The sequence below is a fragment of the Primulina huaijiensis genome, chromosome 3 (genome assembly GCF_012295235.1).
Source record: "Primulina huaijiensis isolate GDHJ02 chromosome 3, ASM1229523v2, whole genome shotgun sequence".
In the NCBI taxonomy this organism is placed as follows: Eukaryota; Viridiplantae; Streptophyta; class Magnoliopsida; order Lamiales; family Gesneriaceae; genus Primulina; species Primulina huaijiensis.
In genome coordinates this window covers 4,900,095-4,924,302 of record NC_133308.1, presented here as the reverse complement: position 1 = coordinate 4,924,302, position 24,208 = coordinate 4,900,095, and the positions used below count along the sequence as shown (strand labels likewise).

General features: G+C 31.6%; 4 protein-coding genes across 4 annotated transcripts in view; all 4 read left to right on the top strand.

Moving 5' to 3' along the window:
* LOC140971998 (cytochrome P450 734A1-like) overlaps nucleotides 1-3,515 on the top strand; it is a 22,777-nt gene extending 19,262 nt beyond the window's left edge. Inside the window, exons 2-5 of the mRNA XM_073434468.1 lie at nucleotides 462-685; nucleotides 832-1,079; nucleotides 2,355-2,721; nucleotides 2,797-3,515. Of these exons, the coding sequence (XP_073290569.1) occupies nucleotides 462-685; nucleotides 832-1,079; nucleotides 2,355-2,721; nucleotides 2,797-3,225 (1,268 nt within the window). The 3' untranslated portion in view covers nucleotides 3,226-3,515. The remainder of the gene's footprint in view (nucleotides 1-461; nucleotides 686-831; nucleotides 1,080-2,354; nucleotides 2,722-2,796) is intronic.
* An 824-nt stretch (nucleotides 3,516-4,339) lies between these two features.
* On the top strand, nucleotides 4,340-9,472 carry LOC140973272 ((6-4)DNA photolyase). The gene is made up of 14 exons (XM_073435952.1): nucleotides 4,340-4,790; nucleotides 5,205-5,276; nucleotides 5,365-5,445; nucleotides 5,570-5,749; nucleotides 5,822-5,893; nucleotides 6,053-6,139; nucleotides 6,215-6,313; nucleotides 6,394-6,477; nucleotides 6,950-7,036; nucleotides 7,136-7,207; nucleotides 7,290-7,403; nucleotides 8,051-8,138; nucleotides 8,229-8,324; nucleotides 9,053-9,472. The coding sequence occupies exons 1-14, from the start codon at nucleotides 4,455-4,457 to the stop codon at nucleotides 9,235-9,237; spliced, it is 1,653 nt and encodes a 550-aa protein (XP_073292053.1). The 5' UTR covers nucleotides 4,340-4,454; the 3' UTR covers nucleotides 9,238-9,472.
* A 1,698-nt stretch (nucleotides 9,473-11,170) lies between these two features.
* On the top strand, nucleotides 11,171-12,462 carry LOC140972127 (uncharacterized). Its single transcript, XM_073434593.1, has 3 exons — nucleotides 11,171-11,323; nucleotides 11,766-11,837; nucleotides 12,020-12,462. Exons 1-3 carry the CDS (start codon nucleotides 11,261-11,263, stop codon nucleotides 12,311-12,313), a joined length of 429 nt encoding a protein of 142 aa, XP_073290694.1. The 5' UTR covers nucleotides 11,171-11,260; the 3' UTR covers nucleotides 12,314-12,462.
* Nucleotides 12,463-17,723: 5,261 nt separating this feature from the next.
* Nucleotides 17,724-18,107, top strand: LOC140971997 (uncharacterized protein At1g15400-like). Its single transcript, XM_073434467.1, has one exon. The coding sequence runs from the start codon at nucleotides 17,724-17,726 to the stop codon at nucleotides 18,105-18,107; it is 384 nt and encodes a 127-aa protein (XP_073290568.1).
* Nucleotides 18,108-24,208: the final 6,101 nt, after the last annotated feature.

Genomic DNA, 24,208 nt, shown 5'->3' with positions numbered 1-24,208 from the left:
TTTTTTTTTTTTTTGGGTTTTTTCCTCCATTTTTCAAATTTGGAAAATTGTCTAAACTTTTAGATCATTTTTTGTGCGTAGTCTACAAGCATGAATCCATGATCTACAATTCACATAACCATATATATAGTACTTTTTATGTCTAGAAAAAAAATCTAATTATCGATATATATAGTAACAGTATCAACGAATGCCAGTTTTTTTGGGCGAAATAAGTATGTGGATCCCTTTTTTTTTCCTTTTGTGCTGTACCTCTTTTAATAGACATAAATATTTGATCTGATCTTTGTTTTAAATGACGGGAGCTAAACCCTAGGGGTTTGTAAGTACATGATAGTATATTTCTGACATAGTTTTGCTTTATTTTTCTTCTTAATTAATTCTTCTTTTCCTTCAACTCTAATTGGTAACTTTCTTTAATCAATATATATTTCATTTTTCTTGTTCTTTTTTGTATGCAGGTTCAACTTTTATTGTATGGTTTGGAACAACACCTCGTCTTACTATATCTGATCCAGCCATTGTAAGGCAAGTTTTAGTCGAGAAAGCGGAGTTTTTCGAGAAAAACGAGTCACCCACGCTCGTAAGGGAACTTGAAGGTGATGGTTTGCTAAGTCTTAAAGGGGAAAAATGGGCTCGCCATAGAAAGATCATTCAACCGATGTTCCACGTTGAAAATCTTAAGGTATTGATTATTTTATTAACCATATATTTTAATTAATTTATTTCCTAATTTCAACCATTTTTATGTATGTTGCTGATATATCAAGAAATACCCGTTTAAATAAGTACCAAAATTAAGTTGACTAATACAAATTAATGTTTGATTAGATGATGATACCCATAATGGGAAAAAGCATGGAAGAAGCAGTGGTGAAATGGTCGGAAGAAATGGGGAGAAATGGTGGGAAAATGGAGGTGGAAGTGTCGGATTGGTACCAAAATTTGGTGGAAGATGTGATCGCAAGAGCCACATTTGGAGGCAGCTACGCAGATGGGAGACCCATTTTCCAACTGCAAGCACAGCAAATGGTCCACGCTACTCAGGCTTATCACCAAGTTTTCATCCCTGGCTATAGGTGACAACCTCCTTCCGTCTCAATTATATATTTACTTTGTTTTTTCGAGAATATATATTAATCCGATTTCTAATTAGAGTAGGTCTCTTGTGAGACGGTCTCACGAATTTTTATCTATAAAACGGTAACCCTACCGATATTCACAATAAAAAGTAATATTTTTTCATGGATGATCCGTCTCACAAAATACGACCCGTGAAACCGTCACACACAAGTTTTTGCTTTCTAATTAATATACTTCTATTAACTAAGTTTTGAAAAACTTACCAAATTAATATAGGGAGCGAATAAAGTATATTTATGTATTGTTTATATGAAAAATAACATTATTATTTTCGTTTAATTGCCTTGGATTAGTGCAAGTGAGTTGTTGTGTGTATTTTAACTTCATTTTTTTCCTAGTAAAATTATGATTTTACTTTTAATAATAATTATATTATATTACATTATATTGTAAAATTTTGGCCATGGAGTGCAATAATTGTGGCATTATATAGGATAACGTGTACTGGATATATTATATTAATAAATTTTGTAATTTAGAAACTCTGTTTATTATTACTGTATGATAACAGTTGTTTCATCCTAATCTCAACTGCGTGTTACGTTTTGTATAAGATCAATCTGACATTTCATAGTACTTTTTTGAGTTTGGATATCGAAATATTGATTTTTAAACACTACTTTATTTGTTAGATTTTCTTCTTTATTTTTTTTAACAGTAGAATTATACGTTTCACATCTAAATATTATTTTATTTTTAAAAAAGGGAGACGAAAATTAAATATTCCCTTTAATTAAATGATATTAAACAGCATATTTCCCTTTTCTTTTCTTTTTTTCCATTTCCTTTTACTCTCCAATTCCTATAAAATTAGATTTTTAACCAAAGTTTCTTTCATCAACAAATTTTCTTAGCTTGGATTTTAAAATAGGAAAAACTTGTCATTTTGGTATTGTATATGTTTATTTTTTTTATAATTTTGATCATCTATATTATTAAATTTAACTTTTAATCTTTGATTTCCTTATTGTAATTTGAGTAATTATTCCAAGATTATATTAATGTGACGTTGATGTATATAGTGTCATATCGACAAAAGAATTATTAAAATTACACAATAATCAAAAATAACATGGGCTAAAATCACAAATATTGGATAACAAAGAATCAAAATTGACTATTCTCGGGAATATCAAAATGATCTTGTAAATTAAATATTCCATTATTTTAATGAAAACAACAACATGAAGATCGAATGTTGTCGTGTATAGGTTGTTGCCGACTAAAAAGAACAGAATATCTTGGAGACTGGAAAAAGAGGTCCGTAAATCGTTAGTGAAGCTCATCGATCGGAGGATCAGGAACGCGACTTTTCAGGGCCAATGTCCTAACGATTTATTGGGACTCATGATTGGCGCCAGTACTGCTCCAAACCTCGAGATAACAGTAAACGACATCGTGGAGGAGTGCAAGACCATATTCTTCGCCGGCAAGCACACCACCCTGCAGCTGCTCACGTGGACCACTCTGCTGCTCGCCATGCATCCCCGCTGGCAGCACCTCGCGCGTGACGAGGTGCTGGCGCTCTGCGGCTCAAGTGACACCCCCACTAAACACCATCTTCCAAACCTTAAAATGGTAAATATTTGTAACTTCATTAACTTCTAATTATATAACCCTTTCCCCTTCTATCTCACTGCATTGTTTTTCCAGCTAAGTATGGTCTTGAACGAGTCATTGAGACTGTATCCACCGGTGGTGGCGATGATCCGACGGGCGAAAACGGATATACACTTGGGCGGACTCCACATCCTGAGAGGTACTGAGCTCCTCATTCCGATCTTAGCCGTTCACCATGATCCGGCGATGTGGGGTCACGATGCTCAAGAATTTAACCCCATGAGATTTGCCAAAGGCGTGGCTCACGCGGCCAAACATCCCATGGCGTTTCTTCCCTTTGGTTTAGGTGCACGCAGATGTATAGGACAAAACCTAGCCATTCTACAAGCTAAACTAGCCATAGCTATGATACTCCAACGCTTCTCCTTCGAGCTCACGCCTGCTTATCGCCATGCTCCCTCGGTTCTGATGCTACTACACCCGCAACATGGTGCACCGATGGTTTTTCGGAAATTAATGTAGTAGGGGCATGTATGATAGTATGGCCTTCTTCTCTCGCTTGCTCGAGCCGTGGGGACCTTACTCTCGATCGTCTCTCGCTTTTCACTTGGAACTTTAACATCTAAACTTGATCGAGTTTTTATAGCTGACTTAGATTGATCAGAGGTTCAGTTTGTTTTTCCGGACCATATTTACAATGTTTATTTCCCATTTAAATCACGAGTTTCTTTAGCAAGTTCAGCACATTGTGTATTCATATATGTAATTTTTTATTTATGCGTCTGCATGTAATGTTAAAAATGTTGATTGCATGTGGTAGAAGTAGTTGTTTTTGTACTATTTTTGGTGTGAAAATGATATGGTATACATAGATAAATTGTTGCAACAAACGGTATATTGATTGAGGTTTGTTGGAGCATTCAGATAAATAGTATATATTTTAGATCAAATAGTTAACAATTTAAATAATTATGTGATTATGAAGTGATTGAAAGAATAGTAAATCTTTTGTGAAACGGTCTCACGAATCTTTATCTGTGAGACGGGTCAATCCTACCGATATTCACAATAAAAAGTAATACTCTTAGCATAAAAAGTAATATTTTTTAATGAATGACCTNTAATACTCTTAGCATAAAAAGTAATATTTTTTCATGAATGACCTAATAAGATATTCATATCACAAAATACGACCCGTGAGACCGTCTCACACAAGTTTTGCCATGAAAGAAACCTATAATCTATATATAAACACTTGTGTATTGCTACGTAGCACTTGTGTTACACCAATACGAATGCGACATTGATACAACATTAATATGGTACTAATGTGTAATAACTGAAATTTGTTCGGAAGAGAAAAATAAAATACCAGAAGGACAATTCTCCTTGTACGGCAATTAAAAAACATAATTTAATGTAGGCTATTATATCTGGTGTTAATATGTGTAATATTATATCAATATTTTAAAATTAAAACTTAAATTTAATCATAAAATAAAAATAAAATATCAAAACTACAATTCTCCTTGTTCCGCTATTTATAACATCATTTAATTAATGTGGATTATTGCATTTAATGTGGATTATTATTACGTGGCGATTCATCAGCCAATACCATCTTTACTAACCTGTTCCCCTACAAATGAACAGAAATCAACCACCTCTCCCGGCGCACATTAGCAACTGTCTCTCTGGCGGGAAACACGTAGTCCATTCAAAAGCCACCCGCTTGTCTGAACTTCAGTTTAATGCGATTCTCGCTCTCACCAGCCATCCCGACAATGACTTCCGGGTCGAACTCTCTCATGTGGTTCAGGAAGGGTATCCGGCTCCACGACAACCCGGCGCTGGAATACGCCGCGAGGGGGTCGGACTTTGTTTACCCCGTATTCGTGATCGACCCGCACTACATGGATCCCGACCCGAACGCCTTCTCCCCCGGGTCGAAACGGGCCGGGTTGAACAGGATCAGGTTCTTGCTCGAGAGTCTTGTGGATCTCGACTTCAATCTCAAGAAAATAGGATCGCGCTTGCTCGTGCTCAAGGGTGAGCCCAGTGAGGTGCTGAGTCGCTGCTTGAACGAGGTAAAATTTTTGAACCAAATTACTAGTTCTATTTTATGAATGCTTTAGATTTTGTGTTTGATTATTACTGACTAAAATGTAGACTGTTAGAAACTGGTAAGACTACCTGCTCTGATGTAGGGGTGACTGCTCCGATACACTTAGGCATTCCGTAAGAATTCGATGGAAAAGGGGTGCGGATTAGTTCTAATATTGGTTACACCCTGCTTATCAATTATTTGACTAACTTGTAGGTTGGTGATTATTGTTCTGCACGGCTTCTGTGTTTTGGTAATATGATGAATCCCATTGATTTTGATTAATTAAATGATGTTAAGAATGATGAATAAGCAGCATGATTTGTGTACAAGTATTCTCATTTTAACTTCCATGTGCATCTTTCTGAAGTCACTTTTTTTTCTTATGAATTGCCAGTGGAGAATTAGTAAGCTGTGCTTTGAGTTTGACACAGAACCTTATTATCAAGCTTTGGACAAGAAAGTTAAGGTGAGTGCTAGTGGAAGTTTTAATTTTCGTATGTTTTCGGCGTATTTTTAAATGTAGCAAAAGTGTGACCTGATATTTCATTCTGTAGAATCACGCATCTGCTGCCGGTGTAGAAATCTACTCTCCAGTGAGTCATACGATTTTCAATCCTGTGGATATTATACAGAAGGTAAATATGGAGGTGGATGAATGATTTTTAATACAACTGATTGAAATCTGGGGGCAATAAAAGCTAATATCCGTCGCACAAAATTTCTGTGTTCTATGGTTTATTGGTTCATTTTGGCCTTCAGAATGGTGGAAAGCCACCTTTGAGTTATCAATCTTTTATCAAACTTGCTGGGAAACCCTCTTGGGCCTCATCTCACATTTTAGATGAGATTACTTGGCTTCCTCCCGTTGGAAGTGTTGGAAACTGTATGATCGCCGAAGTTCCATCAATGAAGGAACTTGGCTATGAGGACAAAGAGGAGGTACGGGCTAATTATTATAGTAAAAGGTCTACTTTATACTATGTGTAAGTTGTAACAATCATTGATGACCAGGATGAGCGGACTCCCTTCAAAGGTGGTGAATCAGAAGCTTTAAAAAGACTGAGAGAATCAATTTCAAACAAGGTCTACTGCGGGATTAAATGATTCCAGAGTTCACAAAATAATATCTTAATTTGTTTCTGGAGAGAAAAGTCCACAATTAATTTTTTGTGCTTGCTTATGGAACTCTTCTTTTCACGATATGGCTTCTGCACAACTGAAATATATATTCCTCTGTTGCAGGAGTGGGTTGCTAACTTTGAGAAACCAAAGGGAGATCCATCTTCATTTCTAAAACCAGCTACTACTGTTTTATCTCCATACTTGAAAGTATGTAACATGTCGTTCTTTTGTTTATTATTTTTTGAAGTCTCTAATCTTTTGCTCTCTCCAAATTGTTGGAAGTTTGGTTGTCTGTCTTCCAGGTACTTCTACCAGTGTATTCAAGATGTTCAGAGAGATGTCAAAAAACACACGTCACCCCCAGTTTCCCTTCTTGGACAGGTTAGTTTACTGGTTATAAACTTTATAAAATAGCCAGCATGATGAACCTTTTATCCTACTGATGACCTAAACTTCTGTAGTTGTTGTGGAGAGAATTCTTCTATACTGTGGCGTTTGGCACTCCTAATTTTGATCAGATGAAAGACAATAAAATTTGCAAACAGGTGAAGAAAAATCTATTAGATTATGATTGCACATGCTTCAGTCTATGCTCTGCTTATTGCGCATTTATATAATGGTTTTTCTTTCCCTCGACATTTAAGTTTTTTGCATTTTTAGACATTAGCACTCATCAAGGCGACTTGTTTATGTCGTCCACATAATGCATTTCCTATATTGTACATGATGTTGTGATAAGCACATACAGTCGAATTCGGATGAAACCTTCGCTGGTCGGTCGAAGAGTATTTGTGCCATAAATGAGTGGTGTAGAGTGTTCTTGCTCTTATTTTAACTTTAAAACGTATACATAATTATGGCAAAGTTGTTGCAAATTTCAGTTTGTTGATTACTTTGGTTAACAACTATGTACCATTATACATATCTTATAGTGTGATACAGAGGTCAGATATGCATTGTCATGATATTTGTATTTTTTTCCTTATCTTTTTTTGAGCAGTCTATTTTACTACATAGATACCATGGAAATATGATGATGAATTACTGGTTGCTTGGAGAGATGCAAAGACAGGATTTCCATGGATAGATGCCATTATGGTCCAGGTCCGGACCAAGATTGGTTCCTAAATTCCATTTAGGTTTTGTTTGTTTTTTAGTTGTGCTTTATGATGGCTTTTAATCTGAAGTTTCTTTGTTGCACAGCTTCAAAAGTGGGGTTGGATGCACCATCTTGCTCGACATTGTGTTGCATGTTTCCTAACTCGTGGGGATCTGGTATATGATTTTAAGCGTGTTTGACATACATGAAAATGACTCCGATATATGCTCTCTGATTTTCATGCTATAATCATGACAGCTTGTGCATTGGGAAATGGGAAGAGATGTTTTTGAGAGGCTTCTTATTGATTCAGATTGGTCCATCAATAATGCAAACTGGATGTGGTTATCATGCTCATCATTTTTTTACCAGGTTTAAGGAAATCGTACCGTTCATGTTTGATGATACAAGTTAGTGATCAAAATAACTTAATTTAATTCAAAAAGTTGAATCTTAGTTTTGCCCAAAAAGTTAAAGGTAAATCTCTTTTACCCCCATCCCTACACTAGGCAATAGCAGTCAGTTAAAGTTTTAAAAGTGATGATAAATGCGTGTATTCAGCTACTATGATAAACTAGTTAATTACTTTCACAAACTAAGATTAAATGCGTTGTAATTAGTTGTGGAATCCATTATCTATCACTTACTCCTATTTCCATAGATCTTAGGATTTCAGAATAGTATCGAAACTAATTCTTGTATATTTCTAGATTGGAAACTCCAAATGAATGTGTAAAGATGGGAATCCTAGAGTGTCAAGGACTATAGAGCTAGATTAGAGAGTATATATGTAGGTATTGTCTAATGGTTGGTTACTTTAGAATTAACCATTGGTTTGTGGGAAAAAGGTTGGAAGCATATATAAGGTGTAATGGACTCTTCCAGTGATTTGCGTTAATCATTCTTCAAAGAATAAAGTAGATGTGAAATAATTATGCGTTGAACCTATTGAGCTAAGTTTCTGCTTTTGTTTTTTTCTGGGCCAGAAATTCTGACCATCTTATGTTTTTGTTTTCCAGTATAACCGTATCTATTCTCCAATCTCGTTTGGAAAGAAATATGATCCGAAAGGCAATTATATCCGGCATTTCCTCCCAATGCTTAAAGGTATCTTGTATTTCCTTAGAAATCATAGACTCGTTATATTTTATTTTATTTTCGGCAAAAATAATTATCTTGTCTTGTTTTTGTATCCAGACATGCCTGACGAATACATATATGAACCATGGACAGCTCCTCGAAACGTGCAAGTTAAAGCAAAATGTATTATTGGAAAGGATTATCCAAAGCCAGGTTTTCTCTACTTGCATTCTAGTTACCATCAGTCGTCATCGTGTGAACTTTAGCTTTAAACTAGTTGGATTGCTACATGTCTCTCTCTCTATTATGTTCTGTTTAAAGTTAGTTTTTATATAAGGACTGTTGAAACCATACTTGTTAATTTTGCTCCAAGTTAGCTATGGTTACTCCCGCTCCTTTGAATGTGATATAAGTATTTCAATTCCTTTACAGGCATCTCTGGCGGTCTTCTGTAAACATATTCAAATCAGACCATTTTAAAAGTCAAATACATATCTAGTTCTGATATGCCAGCACTCTGATCTATCCTCTAGCATGCTTCATTTTACCTAATTCAAACTATTCTTGTGTATCCGACGGCCCCATCTTAAGTTTTGCTCTCAATAACACTCGTTTTTGTGAAATATGCCATCTTTCAATGGCCCGATAATTGCTGTCAATATAACATAGGTGGCAGCATGATGGTTCTAATAACTGACTTAAAATTTTGAATTTTCAGTACATTTTATGGTCACATAAAACTCCTATGCCATCCTCATATGTCCATTAGTCCATCCGATTTTGATCAAAGTGGATTCCCAATCTAACAGACCCAAGTATAGTGTTCTTTCATCTGTAACACATAATTTTCAATATATTGGCCCTTTTGTTTCTCCCCCCTTTATTAGAGATCCTCAATTTTTTTAAAAAAAATCTTAAGTTAGACGTTGTGCATTGTACAGTGGTTGACCATAAGTCAGCAAGTAAAGAATGCAAGCAGCTCTTTCACGAAGCCTATGAATTGAACAAAAGGTTAAATGGGAAGGTAGATGAAGAAGATTTGAAAGGTTTAAGGAGAAAATTTGAGGAAGTTGAGAGGGAGCAGGAGCCAAAATCCAAGAAACTGAAACAGAAACTAATCGGGTAACACACAGTCATGAACTCTATGTATAGTGCATGCTGTATTTTCAATCTTTATAGTTAAAACTAGCGACTGAATACACTATACTTATATGCACAATATTTTATCACGGAAAAATATTGTCTTGTCTATCTATCAGGATAGTGGAGAAGATCGGGTTCGGATTTTATGAATCTGTGGTTATTTTTCGCAATGAAGTGAATTTGTCTTTTCAACAGCGTACGATTCGGATGTTATGGTACTGAATAAGGAAATAGAAAATAGTGAAAATGCATTAAACATGGCAATTTTTCTTATAGAAGCTGGTGCTCTGTATTAACAAGACATCCGACTAACATTGCAGACATCTTACAACTTATGAAATGGTAGGCATTGAAATTGTGATATTTGTAGGGTCGACGTCACAGAAAGGATAACTTAGAAAAATGTTATTATCGTATCAATGTCAATAAAAAATTTATAGGTTGGATTGATGTGCATGATGCATGTATTTGATACTGAAAGATGAGTGAAAGTCGTCTATAGTAGACGCACTGAATACTGAAAATTGAATGAAAGTCGTCTAGAGTGGGCCGCCGCGGACGTCGGCTTCTCAAGTGGTCCACAATGTTACAAATGTCTCACATTGATAAATTAAACTAATAAATAGTGACTTTTAAACTCAAGAAGATTACATCACAAATATTTTGAGATGATACATGGTAAACCTAACACTTAAACTTAAAACCAACAGACAAATTGTTCTCTGTCTCGATATGTCTCAATGACTTGCTTTCAATATTTCCATTTATTTCACGTAAAAGTATTTGTAGTGCTTTAGACTACTTTTAATTTAATTTTTCTTATTTTGTTTTCGACGAAGCCAAAATTTCTGTCCATCCATAAAAGTCAGTTAAAAATTAATTTAAATTAATCTCGCTTTAGTCAAATGTAAGTTCCTATTTCTTTTAATTTTTTAGTTACTAAAGTGAACTTGTGTTATCATTCACTCGACAACATAGATGGTACCTAAAGGCTAAATATCCAAATCAACTTCCAATTGAAATTCATATGCTTTTTTCATAAATATAAAAAAAAAATCATTATTAGAGGAATTTTTTTTATTTTAGTGAATAATATCAAGTGTCAACAATCAGAAATTTTTTCTTTCTTTTACATAATGCATCAATATTTGGATTTTTTTAGTACAAGTTATTTTAACATACCAATTAAATTTCGATGTCTGTTTGGTGTGAAGGTGAGACATTAATTGATTATAATTTACACATAATTGTTTTATCTAACTTTTTTCTCAAGTTTTTTAAAGGATTGAAGTTATGAATAGTTACGTTATCCATATATAGTGATTTATTATATCTATATTATGTATTTTTCATCGTTCCATCTCAGGAGCAAATGGTTTAGTAATTTATTTTTAAGATTATGTTGAAATTGTTTTTTTCCCATCAAATATTATCTTGGAGATTTATGTAATATATGTGTGTGTATGTGTGTGCGCGTTTATTTATTTTTCGCTCATGTTAAAAATATCATTCGAAAAGTCAATCAGACAAATTAATTTTCAATTTTATCTTTATTAAACGAGTATTTAAATAATATATAAACAATAATTGAAATTCACTAATGTATTGTTTTAAATGCTAATAACTATAAATACTTGACTATATATCTGAGAAAAATGAAAAAAAGAAATACAATCTATATTATTTAGGACAGATGAAATAATATGATATTATAATAACATAGATACATGCTAAAATTTTTACCTCCACTTCATTTATTTTACTACGTAAAAATAAACAAAATTCAAGAAATCTTGATACGGCAAATAAGGGGGGTTTGAAACATTCTTGGCTAAAAGCCTATCTAGCTCCACAATGGTCACTCCATGTGTTAATTGATGCACATTCTCAGGAACAGATATAACCTCTTTCCCAGATATCAATAAATCCCATTTTACAATTATTTATTTTTATCCAAACAAACAAACATTTCTTGATTTCATTAATTTTCCTGATTCTCCCACAAAATGGCAAACCAAGGTCCCACCAACACAGGCTATACTGGACATGCTGCTGCTGGCCAGCCTCAGGTACTACTGTAAAATATAATTAATGTTTTCTATTAATTATCTCACATTGGTTAGATAAAATTTTTGAAAGTTGTATATATATATTTGAACAATCCTCATCTATTGAGCTAGTTTTTAGAGTTGAATTAGGTCTATGTCTCAATCTTAACATGGTATCAGACCACTGCCCATAGTTGGGTCATCCATTCTGCTCATTGTTGGGTCATTTGTAAACTTCATGTTCCAAATGTTCGTTCATGAGCGTGAGAGGGGTGTGTTAGTTGTCCTACATCGGTTAGATAAAATCCCTGAGAGTTGCATATATGGAATTGGGCAATCCTCCCGAGCTAGCTTTTGAGGTTGAGTTAGATTCAAGTCTCAATGTGTAGATATAGATTATTCAGCTTATTATTTGATCAGAAGTTCAAGATTAATTTAAAAGAGAATATGTTGGATGTTGTAGTTGAGGAGAGATGACTTGATCAACCAACCATCCAATCTGCAAAACCAAGGCCAATCCAACTTTCTTCAAGAGGTACATAATTTTCAGTTTCATTCAATACACTAGTTATACGGTTTTATATGTTTATTGAAAAAAGATATTCTATTATAAAATTTAATAATAATGTAAAAAAAAACCACGAGAAACTCTTATTTAACATGTAGTATAGATATGTGTGATGATCTTAAAAATCGTAAACTATATGAATATGGAAGACTGGAACACAAGTCAAGAACATGGCTCAAGGAGCAGCAGAAATAGGGAAAGGTGCGGCACAAGGTGCAGTGAACCTTGCCAAGGGTGCGGCACTAGGCGCAGCCAACATCGCACAAGGGGCAGCTGGCGCGGTCAAGAATACTCTAGGGATCAACACTCCCGACTCCGCGGCCCCTGCTGGCACCACCCGCACCGCCGACATGAATCTTCCTGCCGACATCGATACTGAAATGGGAAGCTCCACCAATCCTAGCAGCATCAACCATCCAAGCAATCCTAGTACTAGGATTTGAGGTGGATGCTCTTCTATATAGATTAAATAATGAATGTTACCAATTTTTTTAATGTGATTTTGCTAGTTTATTGGATTTGTTATTAGTGAATTTAATCATACTTTGTCACATTAAAAAATAAAAGATAATTTTTTATAGATACAATACCAAAGTCGAATAATAAACGTGATTTGTTTGCTTACCTCACTCTCCAAATTTCACATTCATTTGTGATATAGAGTAAAGAATGAATTTGCATCCGAAAAGTGGAAGATCAATACGATGATATTGAGTTGATTTAAACAATTATTTAATAGTCGTCTTCATATTTTTTTAATAATGTTATCCCAATCTATATAAAACAATGATTTAGATAGTGTTTACAAACACTTAAAAAAGTGATTATTGACTTTTCTTTTAAAAATTTGCAAACTTTTGTAAAATAAAAATTCAGTCATTTTTTAAAAACATTTGCAAACACTAGTTTAATATCATAAAAATAAAAATTAATTTAAATATGTTAATATATATTGTTACTAAATAATATATTAAAAAACCGCTTAGATGGCTTAGGCGCTAAGCGGCAAGTAGCTGCCCGCCTACTACCTTCCGCTTTTCAGAACACTGATTTTATGAAGCAGAAGAGGAATTAAGTAGTAGTAATTGCAATAATAGTAATACTAATAATAATTAGTATCTCAGTACACTATGCATGCATATATATTAAATTTTAACATAAATTTAGTTTAAAAAAAATTATATTTTTACATAAAATGTAATTATGTTAATATAATATTTAGATATTATTTTTAATTTTGGATTATATCTTATTTTTAAGATAAAATAATCACTTTATTTAAACAACTATTAGTGAGTATAATTTTTAAAAATATTATTTTTTTGATTTTTGATTTTTCTATATTTTATCTTTGAATAGATTTAAAAAAAAAAGAGAAAGAAATCACATTAATTAAACGTCATATATACGGTGATCATCATGGACTTGGTACTTTTTTTAATTAAAAAAAACCCATTATGATTTATGACGTATTGAAATTATAGAAAAATGGTGAAGAAGTCTATTTTTTTATATAAAAATGTGCCATTTGCGTAGTTTCGTGTCTGTGCAGCAATCTTTAAATTCTTTTGTCATTAAACTTTGAATTGATCAATGACCTAATTAATTCAAAAATGAATTCATAAAAGGAGGCACTAAATTATTGGTTTTTACATGCTATGTTTCATAATCAATAAGCCACAGGTCGCCATTTTTTTAATTAAACAAACACATTCTTTAATTCTACAGAATATCTGTATAATTTAATTTTTTCATTATTAAAAATCAATGAAGGATATAAAGTTATTGCAACTTTGTTGTGAACTGTAAACAATATGTTTGGTTGAATATTAAACTATGAGATTTTGAATTAGATTTTAAAATAATTTTTATTGAATAGATTTTTTTAGAAATGAAGAAAAATATAAAGTGTAACAAGATGTGTTAGTATCGGTTTGAGATTACTTGAAAGATGTTTTATGATTTAGTGTTAGATTGGAAATATCATAAGTTTTGGTGATAACAAACAATTTCGAGCTATTTTAGGATTTGGTTTTTATTTACATGTACTCTCGAGTTTCTAATTGGTAGTCAGTAAAGTCAATTTGGATTGCAATGTTTATATCAAGCCCTTCTATGTTCAAGTCGCTATTCAACCTGACCGCTTTAATGAGATTCAGACACAGGCTGATCCATAAGTCAAAGTACAATGAAAAATCATAAACAGTATCTTACCAATTTTCAATTGACAGTAATGTTTCATAATATGTCAAGAGTCATGTAGTTGAAACAATCATTGTCATCATCAATGGACTCTTTCTTGTAATGATTTTTCCGATTAAAAGTCTAAAAGTTTTTATGATTCTTCCTCAAAACTACCCAATTTTTTTCACGGACAATGACATGACATAATTACTCAGTCGTTCTACATATTTTTCAAAACGTGTTACTCAATTGTTGCAACAGCTATTGTTTTGGTCACTTTAGAAGTGGATTCATCATCTGCCCTTGATTTTAACTTAAATTTGTAGACTTTAAGATCTGCGAACAAATCATGTAATTCCAATTTGTTTAAATAAGTTGATTCTCGAATGACAATTATTTTGGCATCTCATTCTTTCAGAAGTGCCCTCATTAATTTCAAGGTTATCTCTCAGTTTCGTACTTTTTACCCAGAGTAGTCAGTTTGATTACCACGTTGCTACATGTCTCATCAAAGTAAGACATTGATTTTCCAAGGTTCATTTTATAATGTCAAACTTCTATATGACAACAGAAAGTTATTTTCTTTTGTTTGATCATGGCCTTTGCAAAGTTGAGTCAGCTTCTCCTAAATTTTTTTGGCAGTTGAGCATATCTTAATCTTGTTAAAAGTATTCTTGTCCAATATCTTGTATAAAATTTCATTTGCCACATCATTCCAATTGGCTTTCTTCTTGTCTTCACTCGTACATTTCATCTTTGGTATTTCAACAATTTGTGGTGCATCATCTGTAACAGCAAAAACTTTATTTTGTTTCAAAATCTTCATTGGTTCGTCTGTTACAACGTACCACGTATCATCATCATGTACAACTAGATGAGCATGTATCATTATCTTTCATTCATCAAAATCTTCTTTCGAAAACATAAAAACCTCACTGAAATATATCATTTTATATATGATGTTCGATGACAAAAGTTATTCATCTCTGATACCACTTGTTAGGATCGATAGATTGATTAGAGGGGGTGAATAAGCAATCTACCCAAAATCTCCTTAAATTCAGTTGGATTAGCAACACTTTGAATTTTAAATTTTGTCGGTTAGGTTTCAGTAAACCAGTAATAAAGTAACTGTGCGGAAGTAGGCTCATTGAATTGGTTGATCAATATAATCGATAAGACTAAAAAATGATAATGCTAGGAAAACTGAAACAAAATACACAACATAATTGTTTATGGAAGTTTAGAGATTTAAACACTTTAATGTCTGTCATTCTTTCGTTTCTGAAAGGATATAACTAGAAGAATTTGGTAATTACAAGAAATTTACGACACATTTTAGCAGAGCTTATCTCTAACCTACGAAAACTCCTAGCTATTTTCACTGCTAACGTTATCTAATCATTAAGACTTTTACTGTCAGTTACATGTATTTTCGAACAAAATACAACATGCACAATTGATCATCATAGATCAAATATGAACACTTAGGAGTGTGTTTCACATATTCTTGATCAGTTAGGCTCTTAAAACTTAACAAAAAGAATTTACAAAATGTTGAGCGTAAGTATGTTCGAGAGACACTGAAATGTCTTCATACTTATCTATTTATAAGCACTTATTCTAGCGTTCCTAATATTCTAACAATTATGTAATTTCACCGTCTTTTCTGAAAACAACACTGCCAGTTTAACGCGCATAAACTCTGACATTTAATGGATCAAAAAGTTGTTACGTATGGAGATTATCTTTATCTGATATCATCAGTCGATCTATGAATCTTAAACGAATTTTCAAGAAAATTTCATAGATTGTTTGTAGGAAAGCCTAACTGATCCAGTTCCTTATGAATCAATTAAGCTATAAGACTTGATGTTCGGTCCCAGAAAACAAATACGCTTGATGATTCAATTTCTCTTAAGAATTCAGTCTGACTTGACTTCTTTTAGATATTCTCATTAAGTCGGAAGCCTTTTTGTTAAATCATCGGAATTTAGTTGGCACAACAATTATGAATGAAAAATTTGTTCCTCTGTTTTGGTGAGTTTGTAAGTTTTAAAAAGTATTTAAGAAACAAATAAAGATGCTTTTAAGATTACGAAGCTTTGTTTTATGACAATTTATAATCTACTTTCAAAATATTATTCATGTTAATTTTTTTCTTAGATCATAATAATCATTTAGAAAGACCAATATTAATATCATTAAATAATTAAGAACACAAAACATTATCTTATAAACTACCAATTACTGGGAGTTGATATTACACTTCATTTTGTATTATCTACATCTCACTTCATATGTAAAATATATGTCAAATTTATTCACATATTAAGTACAAATAACATAAAATAGAGTATAAATATCAACTCTCTTACTCATATACACATATATCCATTCATTTATACACACAAATAGAAATATGAGAAAAATGTTGTGAGAATAAAGAGGAAAATGGTAAAAAGTACAGACGAAATAAATAAAATCATTATCGCTTGTGATTTATGCATGTATTAAACATTTTCCATTTTTTAAATAATTATGGTAATAAATAAATCTTATAGCACTAAATATATTGATATTTTTTAAGTTATATTACCTTATGTTAAAAATTAAGTATGAAGGTTTATAAACTTCCAAAACGTCATATAAAAAGCATCTTAGGTAATTCATGTTGTGTGATTATTAATTATATGATTTTTGCTATATAGTTTGAGAGAAGATTATTAATAAACAACCATCTTAGTTTCTTCTCACAATATCGCAATGTGATATAAAATTAAGAGATCTTTCAACGTGATATAATAATAATTGGAATCGAGTTTTTTTACCTCTCACATTAATATCAACCTTTCGACAAATTATGAAAATACCAAATTGAGTAACCATATCTTATTAAAAACCCTTTTTTTTTTGTGTTTTAGAATTATATCTTTCACACTCACACAAATATTTCTTATCCCCAAATATATAAGTTGCGTAAGATCGAACGTTTGTTGTTTTATCAAAAGCTCAAATGACTCGGTCCTATTATTAGTATCGGAGCCAATGTAATGAGTCGACTCTCATCGATTACAAGGAGTAAGATTATTGGGAAGAATATCATTGTGGGTTAATAATTGTCTATGTTTTTAGCAATCGAACCGTAACACTTGAGCTATTGTACAATTTAAAATTTTTAAATTGCACAATTACTATCAGCTATAATTTTTTGTATAACAGCAAAGGTTCGATCCTATAAATTGTTTTTTCTTATTGTTTCAAATTTCTGCATTTAATGATATTTTTTGCTGTTTTTTTACTAATATCGCTATTAACTAAATATTGAAAAATGTGCAACGACTTGTTGAATTAATAAAATGGGAATAAAATAAAAAATTTGTTTTTTTTTTAAAAAAATCAATTTGGAAAATCAAATAAGTAAATAATTTTGTGATTAAAACAAAATTCTTTGAATACTGACGTCAGTGCACCGACACCCGATGTATAAATTAATCCCATTCGACAATCTTTGACGAAATCTCAAAATCACCCGTTGGACTCTGTTCTTAACGATTTCACAGCTCTCACCCCCAAAACCAAAAGATCAAAACGAATCCACAAAAAGTAAAGATTAATAAGTGATTTGAGGGAGAGAGACATATTTCGGGGTGATCACTCGAAAAATCAATGGCTGGTCTGCAGAGATCTGAAGTATCCTTCAGGAGGCAAGGCTCTTCGGGATTGGTGTGGGACGACAAAATCCTCTCGAGCGAATTGAGCCAGCTGCCCAACCCTAGAAAGGAAAGCGACACCAAACCGAATCGACCAGAGAACAAGGAAGAAGCGGTCGCGGAGGTAGCAGTCGCCACCGAGAATCCCGGCCGACCTCCAGGATTAAAGATCGAGAGGAGCCGATCCAACGGTGGAGGTCGAGGATTCAGAACCGGGAAGGTTTCTCCGGCGGTCGAGCCACCGTCTCCGAAGGTTTCAGCTTGTGGGTTCTGCGGTGATTTCTGGAAAAATGACAAGACGCGCCGCCGACCGCCGAAGCCCGGTAAGCGCGTGAGGTGAGACGTGTATAGTGGCAGGAGCTAAAAAAAATATTTAAATATTTGTAATTTTTGTTTTACGGGCTCAATTATCTCGTTTTAAAAAAATTATTGTTACTCTTTTGTAATAATAATAATAATAATAATTAATTAATAATAAAAATATAATCGTGTGGCTAATATCTTTCATTGTTTAATTAAGGTCCCCATCTGCAATTATTATTTATTATTACAATTCTTTAATTATTATAATTTTTTCCGATTAATAGTGAAATTGTGAGACATTGTTTGGTGCAGGAATTCTAGACTTTATTCTTTTATTTGTTTCTTTTAGCTTTAGTAAAAAAACATGGAAGTGCAAAATCTAGGTGTAAGGTACATATATTGCTTCGACTCCTAATTTTCGGTGGCACATGTACCTTACACCTAGATTTTCCACGAATATATATAATATTAATATATGCAATTAAATTTTCTTGCCCGATTGACTTTACTATCTGTTCACAAATATTTTCATGAGACGGTCTCATAAATTAATTTTATGTGATAAATATTTTATTTGAGTCATTCATAAAAAAAAAAAATTATTTTTTATGTTAAATATATTATTTATTATTATAAATATAAACAAAGATAATCACGAAAATCCGTAAAGAATCTTGACTTATAGTTAATTAATATGGTCACCAAATTTGACTATTTCCCAACTTCGACATTGAAAAGCAACGATTATTTTTCTTACAAATGGTGTTGGACATGGGCTAGTGCCAGAGGAATGCAGTTATTGCGGTGATTATATAAAAATAAAGTATTAATTAATAATTTTGCATCTTGTTTATCTCCACAAACAGTAAAAGGTGAAATTGACTAATAATAATTTTTTAATTATATTTGCTTACATCACATTTTAATGTTTATTATACAGTAGTACTTCTGTACAACTTGAGTGTGAGCATTAAGTCATTCTATACTTTAAAATATTTGAATATGAGTTATAACGTTATCATTAGTTAAAGATTTTGTTAAAATGGTCATGAATTTGGATCGAACCGGGTCTATATAATTCTCTCGTTAAAGTATTTTTATGGCGCAATTAGAAATCATAAGTCATCCTTTCAATTTATTTAAAAAAATTATTTTATTTTGTTCAAATAATAATAAATGAAACTAAAAAGGATGTGGCATTAATGGTGCCAGAAAAAATAAAATGAAGAGTTGCCGTGGGAAACTCATTTCTTCTATGTTGATATGTTTCAGTGGAAGGGAACAAGTCATGGGATACCAAGAATTCTTTGCCTCGGCCAACAGTGTGTATTGTCAATTACCTATGACTTGCAAAAATCGATATGTGCGATGCAAAAAGTGATTTTTGTTGTAGTGTATAGCCATTATTCACTCTCACTCGTTACTTACACTCTCACACTCTTTGCTCATGTTATCCTCATCCAAGCTTTGAGTCGAGCATCAGAAAGATCACATAATAAACACTCCCGACGCCTCCTAAATGTTGTTCATATGTGCACACCCGTGCATGTTCATCGTCGCCAACCCAAGCATCAAAGAATCGAGCTCACGAGACGGGAGCCGAGAAATTTTTGGTTACATTAAAATGGTTTTAGGAGCTCGATGCAAGTGCGGGCTTTGTAAAGGAATTTGAATTCCCCTTGCAGCAAGGTTGGCACGGGGATTGGAAGGGCATTAAAAAGAGCTACCCAAATAATGATTTTAATTATGCTCCGTAGTTTTAGCTGCTACAACTCATTTAAAGAGCTGCACGTGACCATGAGCTCCACTAAACAACAGCATTCCCAATAAGCATGATACCAACATCCGAGGTCATGAACTCAAGCGGATCCAATTTTGTGCAGGTCGTGAAGGGACCAACAGCACCCATGGAAAAACCCACTGCAACAAAACTCAGGNTTAATTCGGTAATTTTTTCATCGGTTATGAAAATTAATTCGGTCGGTTCGGTTATTGATAAATATTTCGGTTCGGTCCGGTTATGACTAATTCGGTTCGGTTTGGTTCGGTCGATAACAGAACTGACCGAATGCTCACCCCTAATTATTATAACAATCTATCATAACATAAAAAGTACTGATGAATTGATTTAAATAAATATTGATTAAATGTTGTCATTTATTTTCAATTTATAATAATAATCTTTTTACTGACTCATATGACACTTATTTTAATATTTCATATTAACTCATAAGTATAATTAGCACAATCAAATTACTAATGTCATATCGGTATTACCTCCAGAAAAATAATATATTTAGTTTTTCTAATTGATTAAATATCTTAATGGGAACATTTGTGTACCCTTATCTTGAGAAAAATTCATTGTATTTATAAAGTTTGAACGGTAAATGATACCCCATGATGAGCCCATTATCTCGGGCCTATCCCTAGCCCAAATGGAAGACAGGCTCATCAAGGGCCCATGTATTCTCCTATAAATACCAGGTTTGAGCGTATGATAAGGCATTCACTATATTGTTTTCAGAAGCGTCCTTAGCTGCTCCCCCCATATATCCTCATTCACTGACTTGAGCGTCGGAGGGGCTACGCCAGGACACCCTCCTGGCCCCTTTCTAACGGTCTTATTTGTGATTTCAAGCTCAGGACAATTTCAAAACCTGCGTTTGAATTAGTGACACTCGCCGGAATCGGACCCTAAATTTCCCGTGAGTATCAGTAAATATAAATTCATAGTATACATTTAATTTGAAAACTGAATTCATTGTATGACAAACACTTCTTACATTTCTATTTTTTGTGTAACCCAAAAGAGTTAATATTTTTTCTCTTTTATCTTCTCCAACTCAATGTAAAAAGTTATAAAAAAATATTTATATCTAGAAAAATATTTTTATTTATTGTTTTTCTTGTTTATATATTTTGTTAAATGTGAGCATATATTCTACTTCATTGTCTTAATTGTCATATATCTTTACTATATAATTTTTGTACATTGAAGATGAATAAGTTACTTTTGTAGTTTTTTATTACCTGGACTTAGGTTGATATATTAATATGTGATATACATAAATATAAGAATTTTCAAATTCAATTTATTCACAATGATTTTTTATAATTAAGGCCAACTCAAAATAATAAAAATTATGATTCATAATTATTTTAAATATGATATAAAAATAATACGTGGAAATTTTTTTTTGAAATTTTAGTTGCAAAATACATTGATAAATGGATGTAGGTGCATTATTTCATTGTGTCAATTATAACTTTATTTAAATATCTTATTTCTCACTCAAGGATAAAAATTTATTTATTTCTTATTTTGATTATCGACAAATCCAATATTTCTTTTAAATGTTTTTGTTAATAATATTTGCATGAGTTTTATTGTATATTTTCCAATTTGAAATGGATAAATTATAATTCAATATATAATAATATTTGAAAACTATAGAATGCTTCCAAATTTAAAAACCGAGTAACATGTAAGGGATCAATTCAAAACTAAAAGTTGATGCAATTTGTTTCTTCTAGCTTTACAATCGAATAATATATGATCGAGCGTTTGTCACTTTACCAAAAGCTATAATTGATGGTAACTATGCAAGTCAAATTTTTAAATCATACAACATCTCAAGCGCCTACCCATAGTGGACAATTATTGTACCAAACAATCTATCTCCTAATAATTGCACTGATTGCAATCAATGAAAATCAAAGTAGCGATCTTGGCTCTGATACCAATTGTAGGCTCAAGCGTTTACTGGTTTATCAAAACCTATAGATTATGGTAACAGTGCAAATCAAATATTTTAAATAGTACAACATTTCAATTACTCTACCTAACATGATCAATTATTGTACGCAACAATAAGTTTATCCAAATAACATTTTACTATATCATATAAATTTATAAGACATATCAGTAGAATATCAACTTGATATTCTACATAAGTAGTAGAGAAAAAAAATAATTTTTCATTTATTTGAAAATTTATATTTTAAAATAAAAGAAAAATCAGAAAATTTGACAAAATCCCGAAACCCAAATTGAAAGTTGAATTAATACATTAATATTCATCATTAAATTTTAATATTTAATTTTAATAGATTTAACATGTTTATCCACTAAAAATATTGAAAGAATTGTTTATGCAATTTAATAAAAAAGTCAAAGTACATCATTTTCTGATTCCGAATAACGATCACATTATTATTACATTACATCGATAAATAAATTATTATTTTTAGTTTATCATCATAGTCTTTACCTCAATAAACACATTTTCGAATGTAGGATGTTAAATTTAATATTGACATTAGATAATTATAGTATTAATTCTAACTTTTTTTTTATTCTTCTCAATATATTAATTTTTCTATCTTCAAATATATTAATCTATTTATTATTGTATACAAAGTATAATAAATATTTGGATAATTGATCACATTTAAGATTAGATGTTTGGAAAAAATTCTAATATATCTTTAAAAATCAATAGATGATGAAAAATTAAGAAAATGTAGAACACTACAATGCATAAATTTTCGCTTTGTACAGTGACAAGAGATAAGATGAGACCAAGTGAGATACTTATATATATGATTCTCATTCAACTTAGTATATCATAATTTTTTATTAACCGACTTTGTCCTTCGTTTTTACTTCACTAACTTTGCAGTGTGACTCATTCAAACATTAACTTTTTATTTTTTTTAGTACATAGTGGCCTCCACTCTCACTGACTTCAATCTTTAGAAGTCGGTATTAGTAGTTTATAGGTAATAGATAATTATTTAATTTTTATTTTCTGTCTTTTGATTAATTGTGTAATTTTTTTATGTTCTACCTAATTCATTTTTATAATTTTTATAATCATAATTAGAAGTGTTGCACGCATACAATATAAAATTAATATATTTTAAAATGTTAATATTGAAGTGTCGAATAAATGTATCAAATCATTATTTAAGAACTTTTAGAAAAACAATATACATCATAATTCATATTTAAAGATTATCATACAAATAAAGAAATGCGATAAATATCTTATAACATAAACAGTGTTAGCTCAAAAAGATTAAATATGATTATTGTAAATTAATTTTTCTTAATTAATTAAAAAAATTTCAGCAAATGCGCTGAATTAATTAGAATGTTTTTAATATAGTATGTCGATAAATGTTTTTCCATATGAGTTAGTGATTAAGTCCTTATGAACATTTAAAAAAATGCGTCTTTAGTTATAGTAACGGTGTCTTATAATTTAAAATATTAAATGAAACAGATTATCAAGATAAAAAATTAATTAGAAAATTCAAGAATATTTGATTAGTCAATTAGTTTAATTGACACGCTCTTTAGTTTGTTGATTTAATAGATGTTAAATCCACAATCACTGAGTTTGATAAGAATTCTTGTAGAATAAAATACAAGTATAATAAATTACTTGATTGTGTAATAAAATTTTGTATATTTCATATATGTTTGATTTATTTCATTCATAAGGTTGAAATTTTATATATTATGATATAAGATTTGTTATACATCTTAACATCGATAACTTCACTAAAAATTTATATATTAATTTATGTTATAATTCTGGTTTCGCTTTGTATATTCGTTTGTTTGAATTTATTATTTCTCATTTTACCAAAATTCATAATATGTCAAACATGAAAGTGAATATTAATTTAAAGAGATCATAATATTTATATATTGTAATAAATGTATTTACTCCTCACAATACTGATAAAACTAGATTAAAAATAATATGTTGACGAACATATTGTCAAGAATCCAAAAATACAACTCAAATGTCAAATTGGACACTCAATTTTGAGTGACAGCCAAAATGTCAACAACCCACAATTTTTGGACAAGATAGTAACATCACAATTTTGAAATCAAACTGATATTTTCCATTTATATCAAAAATTCATGATTGAAAATTGATAATATTATATATAGATATTTATATAAACTCGTGCGAGCTCATTTAGGCTCACATTTAAATGAGTCGATAAAATTTCAACCCAACTCACATAAACTGTTTGGCGGTGCAGGCCAAACCGACAGGACCAACCCAAATTGACAGCTCAAATCGCAACAATCTTTTATCGTGTTTTTTTTAA

Bases quoted from the DNA above. Each gene is read 5' to 3' on its own strand.
- LOC140973272 (XM_073435952.1), top strand. From the start codon at position 4,455: ATGCGATTCTCGCTCTCACCAGCCATCCCGACAATGACTTCCGGGTCG. The intron at 5,277-5,364 runs GTGAGTGCTAGT...TTCATTCTGTAG, and splicing joins CTTTGGACAAGAAAGTTAAG to AATCACGCATCTGCTGCCGG. The intron at 6,140-6,214 runs GTATGTAACATG...AATTGTTGGAAG, and splicing joins TTTTATCTCCATACTTGAAA to TTTGGTTGTCTGTCTTCCAG.
- LOC140972127 (XM_073434593.1), top strand. From the start codon at position 11,261: ATGGCAAACCAAGGTCCCACCAACACAGGCTATACTGGACATGCTGCT. The intron at 11,324-11,765 runs GTACTACTGTAA...TGGATGTTGTAG, and splicing joins CTGCTGCTGGCCAGCCTCAG to TTGAGGAGAGATGACTTGAT. The intron at 11,838-12,019 runs GTACATAATTTT...TGAATATGGAAG, and splicing joins AATCCAACTTTCTTCAAGAG to ACTGGAACACAAGTCAAGAA.
- LOC140971997 (XM_073434467.1), top strand. From the start codon at position 17,724: ATGGCTGGTCTGCAGAGATCTGAAGTATCCTTCAGGAGGCAAGGCTCT.